Genomic DNA, 12,888 nt, shown 5'->3' on the forward strand with positions numbered 1-12,888 from the left:
TCCTGAGCATCTGACACAGACTGCAGAACCTGTAACTTTGTTTTTCTGCTGAACATTCATCTTGCATTTTATTTTTCTAGGTGAATACTCTACTACTGAGCTACATTGCCAGCCTGAGTCACTTAAAAATATGTGTTAAATCATAATATTTATTTTCTAATTGCAGCTGCAAAGAAGAAAGTCCAGCTGTTGTTAAAAAGGAGGAAAAGGTACTACGTGAATTATTTGGAAGAGACATCAGGTGCTGTGCCAGAAATGAACTGGGCAGAGAATGTACCAAGCTGTTCACAATAGGTAACATTATAATATCATATGCTTTTATGTTCTTAAAAACATCTGAAACTGGGGCTGGGAGTTTGGCCTAGTGGTTAAAGTGCTTGCCTAGCATTCCTTGGTACCACATACTTAGAAAATGCCAGAAGTGGTGCTGAGGCTCAAGTGGTAGAGCTCTAGCCTTGAGAAAAATCCAAGTACAGTGCTCAGGCCCTGAGCTTAAGCCCAGGACTGGCAAAAACAAACAAAAAAACAAAAAAACATCTGAAACTAACAGCCATTGCTCAGCTAGTCATTCAGCTTCAGAAAAATCTTTTGTCTTTATGTTAATTAATCAATTAATTATTCATTTTCATGCTGTTACTGGGACTTGAACTCAGGACCTGGATGCATCTCTCAGTATTTTACTCATGGCTGGTGCTCTACCACTTGAGTCACAGCTCTACTTCTGGTTTTGGGGTAATCAGAGATAAGAATCTCACAAGACTTAACCTGCTTGGGCTATTGGCTTCAAATTGCAGTCCTCAGATCTCAGTCTCGTGAGTAACTAAAATTACAGGCATGAGCCACTGGTGCTTTACTTATAGTATTTTATTTTATTTTATTTGTTTAGGTGCTGAGGATAGAATCTGGGGTTTCAAATATGCATAGCTGCCCACTTACCACTAAGCTGCACACCTTAGCCCCTTAATGCCATTTTAAATGGAAAATTATGGTATCTATTAAGTGTAGATTTCTTCGTCAAGGAGTGGTTAGTCTCTAGAAGATTATTTTACTAATGTAGTTAATAACATTAAATTCCTTAAAATCTTTGCTCATTAAGCTATTCTGGATAGATTTTTGTGATGAGAAAATAAAGTAATTTTGGCTCCCCTCTTTCCTCTCCCCTGGAATGTTCTTGTCTTCTAGATCTAAATCAAACTCCACGAACTACATTACCCCAATTGTTCTTAAAAGTAGGGGAGCCCTTATGGATAAGATGCAAAGCAGTTTATGTGAACCACGGATTTGGGCTCTCTTGGGAATTAGAAAACAAAGCCCTGGACGAGGTAATGTGACTGAAAGTTCATATTTAGACATGCAGGAACAAGGATCTCAGTGCACTGGCCGCAGAGATTAAATGTATGTTCTATCTTATTAACACCCAGGACAGCTCCTTTGAGATGAGCACCTATTCAACCAACAGGACCATGATTCGGATTCTGTTTGCATTTGTGTCATCAGTGGGAAGAAACGACACTGGATATTACACTTGTTCCTCGTCTCAGCACCCCAGTCAGTCAGCTTTGGTTACTATTCTAGGTAATGCAGGTCATCCATGCAATCTGTACGCTAAAGATTGTTAGATGCTTTGTGTGAGAGATGTGAACACAAAGGCTGACTGCAATGTACTATGAAGGAAAAAATGCTGAAAAAGAAACTAAGCAAAGTGTTTTTGTGGTTTGGGGTTTTGTTTTTGGAAAGTACTAGGGTTTGAACTCAGGGTTTGCTTTTGCTAAGCAGACACTGGACCACTTGAGCCACTCTACTAGCCCAAGAAATGAAATTAGAATCATTTTGTGAGCTAGGCACTGTGGCTTATGCCTGTAATCCTAACTACTCTGGAGGCTGAGATCTGAGGCTTAAAAAGCAAGTCCAAACAGAAAAGTCTGTCATACTCTTATCTCCAATTAGTCAGACAATAGCCAGAAGTAGAGATATGGCACCAGCCTTGAATGAAAAAGCTATGGGAGAGTTTGGGGCTCTGAGTTCAAACCCCAGTATTCACATGCACAGAAAAAAAAAATACCTTTGCAAAGCTGCTCATTCCTTTATTTTCCCAGTGAAACCATATTATTTGGAGTGTAGCTCTAAATACATACCATCTGATTGTGTACTCTTTTTATGGTTGGTGCTCGTGGGGCTTGAACTCCAGGCCTGAGTGCTGTCCCTGAGCTTTTCAGCTCAAGACTAGCACTCTACCACTTGAGCTACAGAGCCACTTCTGATTTTCTGCTTTTTAACTGGAGATAAGAATCTCACAGACTTTCCTGCCCAGGCTGGCTTTGAACTGTGATCCTCAGATCTTAGCCTCCTGAGTAGCTAGGATTACAGTTGTGAGACATTAGCACCCAGTTCTTAAACAATCTTGACTCCAAAAGATTTTTGAGCTCAGTCTTAGAACTGAGACTGACACATTTCTTCTTAGACATCAAACTGAAGCTATATGCATGGAACAATGAATAAAAATTTATTTTTTTACTATTTTAATCTGTTTCCTTATGAATTTCATTATTTAATTCATAATTGACTTTTCTTACAGAAAAGGGATTTATAAATGCTACCAATTCAAGTGGAGATTATGTAATCGACCAGTACGAAGAATTTTGTTTTTCTGTCAGGTATAAAGCATATCCGCAAATTCGATGCACTTGGACTTTTTCTCGAAAATCATTTCCTTGTGAACAAAGTCATCTTGAAGATGGATACAGGTGAGGCAACCAGAAGTGCCAAGGCTTAGTTTTGGCATAATTCTTCTTTGAGAAGAACTGTTTTGTTCATATGGAACATATTTTCCTACTATGGGTTTATGGATGTCTGTTTGGGGAGATTCCAGAAATCAAACCCAGAGCTTTGTGAATGCTAGTCAAATGCTCTAGCACTGTGCTACCTCAAGGCTCCATGAGAAGCCCCCAGAAGTTATGTATGTGGAGTTTAAAATGAGGACAAGAAAACGAACAGTCCACTGAGGATACAATTGTAATAATTTTGTGTGGGCATTTGTATATGTGTGTATGTGCCCATGTGTTGGTACTAGGGCTTGAACTCAAGGCCTGAGAGCGGTCCCTGAGCTTCCTTACACCCCTCCCCCACCCCACCAAGTGAAAGCTTCAGTATTCAAGACACAGCTTCTAGGAATTGGAATTCCTAGTACTAGGAATTGAATTCAGGACCTCTCAGTCTTTCTTGGGGTTTTTGCTCACAGCTGGCTCTCTACCAGTTGAGCTATGCCTCCCTCCAAATTCTAGATTTTTTTGCTGGTTTTTTGGCGATAGCAGTCTCTCACATTTGTCTGCCTGGACTTGCTTTGAACATTCATCCTCAGACCTCAGCCTCCTGAGTAGATAGGATTGTAAGCATGAGCTAGTAGAGCCTGACAAACAATAGAAGTCAACTATTTGAACTACATTTCTACTTCAGACTTTCTGGTGTTTTTTTGGAGATAGGAGTCTCATGAACTTTTCTACCCAGGCTGGCTTCAAACTGTGGTCCTCCAATCTCAGCCTCCTGAGTAACTAAGCTTTACAGGAGTGAGCCACTGGCACCCGAAAACAGTAGCAATATCACAATGACTTCAGAGAATATAGTCTATTTCATTAAAAAAAAAAAACCCAGAAGCCTATCATCACTGTGAATTTAGTTCTGTGGCTTTTCTGAGTCATAAGATGTTTTCTTCCGGGGCCGGGAGTTTGGCCTAGTGGTAGAGTGCTTGCCTAGCATGCACAAAGACCCGGGTTCGATTCCTCAGTACCACATACATAGAAAAAAGCCGGAAGTGGTGCTGAGGCTCAAGTGGTAGAGCTCTAGCTTTGAGAAAGTCCAAGGACAGTGCTCAGGCCCTGAGCTCAAGCCCAGGACTGGCAAAAAAAAAAAAAAGATGTTTTCTTCCTAATCCAGAGTACTGTGTTGTAGGCGATCCCAGTCTCGTCAAGCACACTTATAAATGATTAAGGAACTAAAAACCAGGAAAGCATTACCTTTAGGTGTATTGATTTACGTTTTCCAAAAAAATAAATGCAGAAATAGCACAGCCGTAAGTGATAAATGAAAATTTGATTTTCCTAGGCCTTTGCACAACTAGAGTCAGGAATCTCTTATGAGAGGAATTCTTCATTCCCTCTTTGGAAAACAAAAAACAACTTTATTTTTGTATCTTTAAAAAGTGTTTTATTGTTATTATAAAGGTAATGTACATTATAGTTACATATGTCAGATGATGAGTAAATTTCTCCTTCCTTCCTTCCTTCCTTCCTTCCTTCCTTCCTTCCTTCCTTCCTTCCTTCCTTCCTTCCTTTCTTCCTTCCTTCCGCCAGTTGTTGTTGGCTGCGAAGCTTGAACTCTGGGCCTGGGCCCTCTCCCTGAGCTCTTTAACTCAAGGCTACCTCTTACCCCTGGAGCTACAGCGCTACTTCCGGTTTTCTGGTGGTTAATTGGAGATAAGAGTCTTATGGACTGGCTGGGCTGGCTTTGAACTGCAATCCTCAAATCTCAGTCTCCTGAGTAGCTAGGATTACAGGCATGAGCCACTGCACCCAGCTCCTGAGCTGCTGCTGCTGCTGCTTCTTCCTCTTCTTCTTCCTCTTCTTCTTCTTTGCCAGTCCTGGCCTTGAGCTCAGGGCCTGAGCACTGTCCTTGCAATTTCTCAAGGCTAGAATTCTACCACTTGAGCCTCAGCACCACTTCTGGCTTTTTTTTTTTTCCTATGTTTGTGATACCAAGGAATTAAACCCGGGTCTTTGTGCATGCTAGGCAAGCACTCTACCACTAGGCCAAACTCCTGGCCCCAAGCCCCTGAGCTTCTTTTGCTTAAAGCTACCACTCTACCACCTGAGCCACAGTGCCACTTCCAGCTTTTTCTGTTTATGAGGTACTGAGGAATGGAACCCAGGGCTTCATGCATGCCAGGCAAGTATTCTACCATTAAACCATATTCCCAGCCCATGAATACATTTATTTTTAGACTATGTCACTCCTTCCCTCACTCTCTCCCAGTTTTTCTTTCCCATCCTCACCTACAAGTTGTATAGTTTATTTTCCACTTACTGTCCAGTGAGTATCACTGCTGAATTTGTTCACCCTTCATTCCTCCATTTCTGTGCCCTCTCTTACTCACTACCCACCCCAGACAGATAAACTAACGAAGACAAAAAGAAAACAAAATCTTTTGATGATCAGAGCACATACGCATTTGCCTTTGTGTTCCTGCACTAAGAATATCCTTCTTTGGTCTCAATGTGTGTGGATTCATATAATGCTGTATCATTTATCATGTCCTAGTACATTTTAGATCTAGCTTCCTTTTGTATCTTCTATAGCTGAAATTCTTCTTATGTCTTAATCTTGTGTGCCATGACTTTAGACTAGACAATACGGGCCTGAGAGGCATAGGCCATCTCTCAAGCATGTTGGCGGACTGCAATAGGTCATTGTTTCTCGGCTTGTGTTCTTCAAACCAATGATCTAAGGGTCATGTGTGCAAATGTTTAAAGTATGGACTTGTAGCTCACCTTCCAGACATGTCAAATAAAAGTTGGGACATGTTTCTCAGTTTTTAAACAATATTTTGAGGCAGGGTTTTGCTGGGCTGCCCAACCTGGCTTCAGATCCCAGGGCTCAAGTGCTCCTCCTGCCAACTAACTCTAAGACTGTAAACATGAAACATGAATCCCTGTGCTAGGCAATGCTGTGTGTGTGTGTGTGTGTGTGTGTGTGTGTGTGTGTGTGTGTGTGTGTAGGTCCGGGGCTTGAACTCAGGGCCTCTTGCTTCACTTTTTTTTTTTTCTCAAGCCACCCTTTACTTGTGGCTTTTTTTTTTTTTTTTTCGTTATGGGACTTGAACTCTGGGCCTGGAAATTGTCCCTGAGCTCTTCAGTTCAAAGCTACCGCCCTACCCCCTTGAGCCACAATACAATTTCTGGTTTTCTGGTGGTTAATTGGAGATATGGGTCTCACAGACATTTAGTACCTGGGCTGATTCTGAACCACGATCCTCAGATCTCAGCCTCCTGAGTAGCTAGGATTACAGGTGTGAGCCACCTCCCCTGGCATGATTTCTGGCTTGTTTATGCTGGTTCACTCGAAGGAGGAGTCCCATGGATTTTTCTGCCTGATATTGGTTTCGAACTGTGATTCTCAGATCTCATTTTCCAGCACAGCTAAGATTATAAGCATGAGCCACTGGTGCCCAGCTCCTGTTTGGATTTTTGTTTTCCCTAAGTGTTGCAGTGCAGAGATGGTAAGGAACTATCACTATTCCCTAGTCTAGACTCCCTAAGGTTGAAAGCAGTTACTGTCAAGGTAATTAAGAACGCAGCCTTTGGCCTGTGAGCTAACAAACACATACTCTTTCTAACTCAACGGTTTCTCAACAACATTTAGGTCTTATGCTGGCCCAATCAGTGTCGGGCACTGTTCTAAACATTATAGGCTACCCACTACCCTCCCTGGCCTCCACCCACTAGAGACCAGTAGCTCATCTACCTTCTCCCAGATATCATCAAAAATATCTCCTGACATTGCCCAGTGTCCCCTGGTAGGAGAAAATCGCCCCAGACTTAAGAAGCACTGCCCTACAAGGATCATCCCGTCTTCAGAAGCTCTTGTTCAGAAGCACTGTGTGATAGCCCCAGCCTGGGTTCAAATGCTATCTGTGTATTTTTCTTTCTATAGTGTGTCATTATGTTACCTAATGTGACATTAGAGATATTCCTTAGGCTATGGCACTCTTTAAACCTAGTCTAAGAGGCAAAAACTCAATTCAGCTCGGCTCTGGTGCCTCATGCCTATAATCCCAGCTGCTCAGGAGGCTGAGAAGTGAGGACTGTGATTCCAAGCCGGCCCAGGCAGGACGGTCTGTGAGACTCTTATCTCCAATTACCACCAGAAAACTGAAAGTGGCACCTTGACTCAAAGTGGTATTATGCTAGCCTTGAGCTGAAGACTTCACAAACAGCATCCAGGCCCCGAGTTCAAGTCCCAGAACCAATAATAACAAAATAATACGAAAAATAAAAATAAACTCAATTTAGTTCAAGAAATGGTACCTCCCCTCAATATTGTCTTCCTGTATTCAATGCCCATAAGAGGCTAACAGGAGTGACAGGTACGATCTCCTTCCCACCAAAATTGCTTTTGTGCTGGTTCCCTCTTGAATGCCCCTTTGTGATTTCACAGAATCACTGAGTAGAGGACTGTCATGCTGACTTCTGGGCCGAGTTTGTGGGTTGCTGAATTTGAAGCCATCTCATAGTTGCAGTCTGCACTCCTGACCCTGACTAGTTTTCCTACAGGGGTAGGGAGCCAAATGAATGAGTCAGGGTAGATCCTGACTGTGCCAGTCCTTTTGTTGTTGTTCATGGGACTTGAACTCTGTGCCTGGGGGCTTTGAGCTCTTCAGCTGAAGGCTACTGCCCTACCCCTTGAGCCACAGCACCATTTCCAGTTTTCTGGGGGTTAATTGGAGATAAGAGTCTCAACAGATTTTTGAAGTGCCTGGGCTGTGTTTGTGATCCTCTGATCTTAGCCTCCTGAGTAGCTAAGATTATAGGCGTGAGCCACCGTGCCCAACTTGTGGAGATCTTCTGTACTTCTCTGGCAGCAGTCATAATTACCTCTTTATATGCCCATCTCATCTCTGAGGTTATAATCTCCATGAAGATAGGTTCTCTCCTGTGTCTGTATCTCTATATGATGGTTTGTTCAGGAACTATGTGTCTAATAAAGGCGAACATTTATCGTGACTCCTAGATAACAGTTCAAAATGTGTAGTCTGGGCCAAGGGTGAGTCCACGGTATCCTCTCTGCACTGTGAGGAGCATTCACAGTAGTTCCCTCAACACCTAACATTCAGTGTTCCATTGGTAGACTGATTGGTGATTGATTGTTCTGGTACTGGGACTTGAACTCAGGGTGTTTTCGCTTGGCATTTTTGCTTGAGCCATACCTCCATTTCTGTTTTCTTTTCTGGTTAATTGGAGATAAAAGCCTCTTAGATTTGTCTGCTTGGACTGGCTTCAAATGTGATGCTCAGATTTTAGCCTCCTAAGTAGCTAGGATCACAGGCACTGGTGCCTGGCTCAGTGCATGTTTTATTTAAACATCCTCAAAGAGGCTAGACTTTGCATTGGTGCTAATGATATGCCAGGTTTTTTTTTTTGAACCACTGTATACCCAAGGCAAAGAAAAGATACTAAAAATTAACACCACTACCAAATATATTTATGTATATATGCACATAGTCATGTATATTCTTACATTTACAAACCACACACACAAAGTTATTAGAATAAGTAATGTAAGCCAGGCATGGTTGTGCATACCTGCAATCTTAGTAATTGGAAAACAAGTACTTAGTACTTCGCTGTACATTTGCAGTTAGTCTGGGTATATAGTGAGTTTGAGACCAGCCTGGAGTATATAATGAAACTGTGCTTCAAAAATAAGTAAATGGCCAGGTACAGTGGCTCACACCTGTAATCCTAGCTACTCAGGAGGCTGAGATCTGAGGATCGTGGTTCAAAGCCAGCCTGGGCACTAAAGACTGTGAGACTCTTTCTCCAATTAACCACTAGAAAACTGGAAGTGGTGCTGTGGCTCAAGGGGTAGGGCTGTAGCCTTGAGCTCAGAGACAGGCCCAGAGTTCAAGCCCCACAATCGACAAAAAAAAAAAAAAAAGAAAAAGTAAATGGGTTGGAAGTGTTTCAAACTTATGACTAATAAATAAGTCAAAAGAGCAGCCAGGTATCAATGGCTCATAGCTGTAATCTTAATTACTTAGGATTCTGAGACCTAAAGATAGTGATTTGAAGCTAGACTAAACAGGAAAGTTCACGAGACTCTTATCTTAAAGTAACTACCAAAAAAAAAAAAGCTAGAAATAAAGCTGTGGATGAAGAGATAGAATACTAGCCTTGAACAAAAAAATTCAGGGGAGTGGGGCCTGGTGGCTCACACCTGTAATCCTAGCTACTCAGGAGACTGAGATCTGAGGTTCAAGGTTCAAAGCCAGCCTGGGCACCAACGACTGTGAAACTCTCATCTCCAATTAATCACTAGACAATGGGAAGTGGGGCTGTAGCTCGGGGGTAATGTGGTAGCCTTGAGCTGAAGAGCTCAGGGTCAGAGCCCAGGCCCAGAGTTCAAGTCCCAAGACCCACCAAAAAAAAAAAAAAGAAAAAGCTCAGGGGTTGGGCCCAGGCCCCTGAGTTCATGTTCCAAGACTGGCTAAATTAATTAATTAATTAATTAATTAATTAATTAAGGAGTAGTATAGTCTGTCTCCTGATCTGCTAGCTAAAGTCAATAACTTGATTGTGGTGAATTGGGATCGAAGTACAGAATTTTGTGTTTTGAAGATTGATTTTAGTGGTACAGTGACTCCAGTTTTTTCTTTTTCTTTCTTTTTTTTTGTGGATCTATCATTAAAAGGCCCATGTCATAACAGTACTCCTGCAGAAATTCAGTGTGGTCATGGCTTCTGTGCCAAAGTCTCTTGGCTTCCCTGCGTCACAGCTTCGTTTCTCCAATTTGCTTCCTTAAATGTTACACCCAGATTTCCTTGGGTTTGCTTTTCTGCGTTTATGTTTATTAAACTGCATCTTTCCTGCTAGCTCTCCCGATATCCTAGTCTTGATAACTGGTATATTTCACCTGCTAGTTTGTATAACTACCTATAGATATAGTGATAAACACAAAAGCTTCCTTACTTTTCTCAGTATCATAGTAAAAACTAAACCTAATTTATCAGACTTCACAATTATTTAGTGATCTTGTCTAAGAAAGTCTCCTTACATTTGTTCAACTCTTACGTTTTCCTTTTGTCTGCTTTTTTCCTTTCTTCCTTCTTTTTTTTTCTTTTTCTTTCTCTCTTTCTTATGTACAGTATTAGGGCTTGAACTTAGGCTTGAGCTCTCACTCAGGGCTTTTCCACTCAGGGCTGAGATTCTACCAGTTCTACATCTGGTTTGTTTGTAGTTAATCAGAGACAAAAGTTTCATTGATTTTCCTGCTTGAGCTGACTTTGAATCACGATCCTCAGATCTCAGCCTCTGGTGTAGCTAAAATCACAGGTATGAGCCACTGGTTCCTAGCTTACTGTTGAATTTTTAGTGGTTATTCAAACCTAGACTTGTTAGCATCCTTGAAATAAAATCAAAATTAGCTTGGCATTGTATGGAGATATATAAAATTATCACCACCCTCACCCCATCATCTTAAATTTTTTTTCATAGTACTGGGAATTGAACTCAGGTGTTTGCACTTGCTAGTCAGGTGTTCTCTACTTCGAGCCACAACTCTCTAACCTATTTATGCCTTGGTTATTTTCAAGGTAGAGACTTGCTTTGTATGTGGGCTTGCCTGAGCTCTTGTTCTTTCACTCATGCTGGGATGACAAACACACACCACAGAACCCAGCCATTAGTTGAGATAGAGTCCTCTGAACATTGTTGCCTGAGCTGGCTTCAAATCAGCATTCTGTAATCTTCACTTCCTGTGTTCACAAGCTTGCAGCTCTCTCAGCACATGCTTTCTTACGTTCTGCCTGATTTGACCTGAAAACCTCTTGCTCTTTATTATTTTTTAAATTATTGTTGGTGCCAGTACTGGGGCTTGAGCTCAGGGCTTTGTAATTTCACTTGGCCTTTTCCCTCAAGGTGGTTGTCTACCATTTGAATCACATATGGACTTTTTTGCTTCTTTTTTGCCCACTAATTGGAGATAAGAGTTTCATGGACTTTTCTCCTTTAGCTGACTTCAAATTTGAATCCTGAGATCCCCACATTTTGAGTAATCAGGATTTGCAGATGTAAGCCATCAGCACCCAGCATTCTTTGCTCCTTTTTATTTTAAAAAATCATTCTTTTCTGCACCCCCCATTTACACACCTAAAAAGAAAAACCTCAAACCAAAAACCAATACTACAAACATCAACAATAAAAAAGTAGAAATAAAGCATTCTTTGATGGATAGCAAAATTACCCCCTGTGAAAAGCTTGTCCTTTCTCAATACCTGCCCTCTGGGTGCTACAGACACAGGAAACAAAACTGTCCTGCATTTTGATGACAGAAGAAGAAATGCTTTTTAATACATCTTAGTCTCTAAGATACTATTTCACTCCAATTGAACCCCGATCTCCGGATCTCCTAACTATGCCAGCTAGACCATTTATAGAAAACCCCTGGAGGAAAGAGGAAATGTTGAATCTCTCTCTTCTTACCTGGTTGGTTAGTCCTCTTGAAGTTTCCAGGCTCAGCCACACAGTGGTTGTTGGTAGAGCAAATGTCATGGTATGGGGTGCGGGGTTGGGATGTGAAAGCAAGCTGGATTAGTTTTTGTGTCCTGGTTATTTATATGGTCATTTTCCAACCTGGAAATTGTTCAGAAGAGTGAAATAATTAAGGAATGTTCTTGGTGGCAAACCATACTCCATGAGGCTGGCATGAGGGCCTACAAGGAAAACATTTGCAAGACCTTGGGCTTTGGCCCACACAGTGGTAATTTTGTATATTGGTCATTGCTTTTTTTTTTCCTTCAAATTGACTAGAGCTTTTGGCACTGCCTGGACTATCTCCATGGTCATTTTCTCTCTTCCTGTTGCCCAGTCTGGTCTTAAAGTCTTGATCCTCCTGCCTCAGCTGTACAAGAACTGGGAATTAAGGCTTGGGCCACCACACCAGAGTTTTTTGTGGTTTGTTTGTTTGTTTGTTTGTTTGCCAGGCCTGTGCTTAAGCTCAGAACCTGGACACTGTTCTTGGGCATTCTTCAAGGCTAGAGCTCTACCACTTGAGCCACAGCACCACTTCTGGCTTTTTCTGTGGATATGGCACTAAGGAATCGAACCCCACTAGGCCATGCTCCTGGTCTAGATTTTTGTCTTTTTTTTTTTTTTGGTCTTTTTTTAAAAAACGACAAAAAAAGAAGGTCTCTGACCATTGTCCTAAGGGAATTAGATTTTCCTTTTTAGAAGTTTAGATCTTTTCCTTGACCACTTAATGTTGCCTTCCTAAAGTCTGGGAATGGCACTCAGCTAGGGTTTCTCTTCTCCCAGGCTGCCATTAGGCTTTTGCTGCAGTCTTTTTGTTGTTGTTATTGGTCATGGGACTTGAACTCTGGGCCTTGGCGTTGTCCCTGAGCTCTTCAGCTCAAGGCTACCATCCTACCCCTTGAGCTACAGGTGTGAGCCACTGTACCCGGCTTTTCCTGCAACAGTGATATCACTTCATGCCCTTAGCTGCTTCCTCATTTCCCAGAAGTAGGTCAGGGTAAGAAATCCCCCTTTCTACTGCTTCAGTCTCCTCCTTTTTCTCCTCCTCCTTCTGCTCCTCCTTCCTTTCCTCCTTTTCCTTTACATTCTTCTCTTCTCTTATTGTGCCGGCACTAGGATGTGAACTCAAGAACTCACATCCTGGCTTCCACTTAAAGCTGCTGTTCTATCACTTGAGGCGTGCCTCCACTTGCAGCTTTTGACTGGCTGCTTAATTGTCCACTCAGCTGGTTTTGTACCAGGATCTTCAAATCTTAGCCTTCTGTGTAGGTAGGATTACAGGTGTGAGCCGCCAGACCAGAGTTCAGTTTTCTTAACAAAGTTTCCTTCCTTGCCTCCTTCTTCCCTCCCTCCTTCCCTTTCTTTTTTGGTGGTGCTTTGCATATGCTAGGCAATCATCCTACTGCTGAGCTACATGTCAACCCAACTGCTAGAACTCTTGATAGGTCAAAGAAATACAAGCCCCTCATCACCACACCAGATGAGATTACCATTTTATGGGGGAATCTCAGGGCACCAGGGAGCCAGAACACTATGTGCTCAAAAGCTGCAGCTTTCTAGTTATGAAGTTTTCTTTTTTCTTCTTTCTTAT

The 12,888-nt window shown here is 42.0% G+C and overlaps 1 protein-coding gene across 1 annotated transcript in view; it reads left to right on the forward strand.

Moving 5' to 3' along the window:
* Flt3 (fms related receptor tyrosine kinase 3) overlaps positions 1-12,888 on the forward strand; it is a 71,244-nt gene that overhangs the window by 26,888 nt on the left and 31,468 nt on the right. The window contains exons 6-9 of the mRNA XM_090341805.1: positions 167-294; positions 1,183-1,322; positions 1,422-1,575; positions 2,576-2,744. Coding sequence (XP_090197931.1) covers positions 167-294; positions 1,183-1,322; positions 1,422-1,575; positions 2,576-2,744 — 591 coding nt within the window. The remainder of the gene's footprint in view (positions 1-166; positions 295-1,182; positions 1,323-1,421; positions 1,576-2,575; positions 2,745-12,888) is intronic.

Source organism: Megascapheus bottae, chromosome 11 (genome assembly GCF_031878675.1).
Source record: "Megascapheus bottae isolate mThoBot1 chromosome 11, mThoBot2.hap1, whole genome shotgun sequence".
Classification (NCBI taxonomy): domain Eukaryota; kingdom Metazoa; phylum Chordata; class Mammalia; order Rodentia; family Geomyidae; genus Megascapheus; species Megascapheus bottae.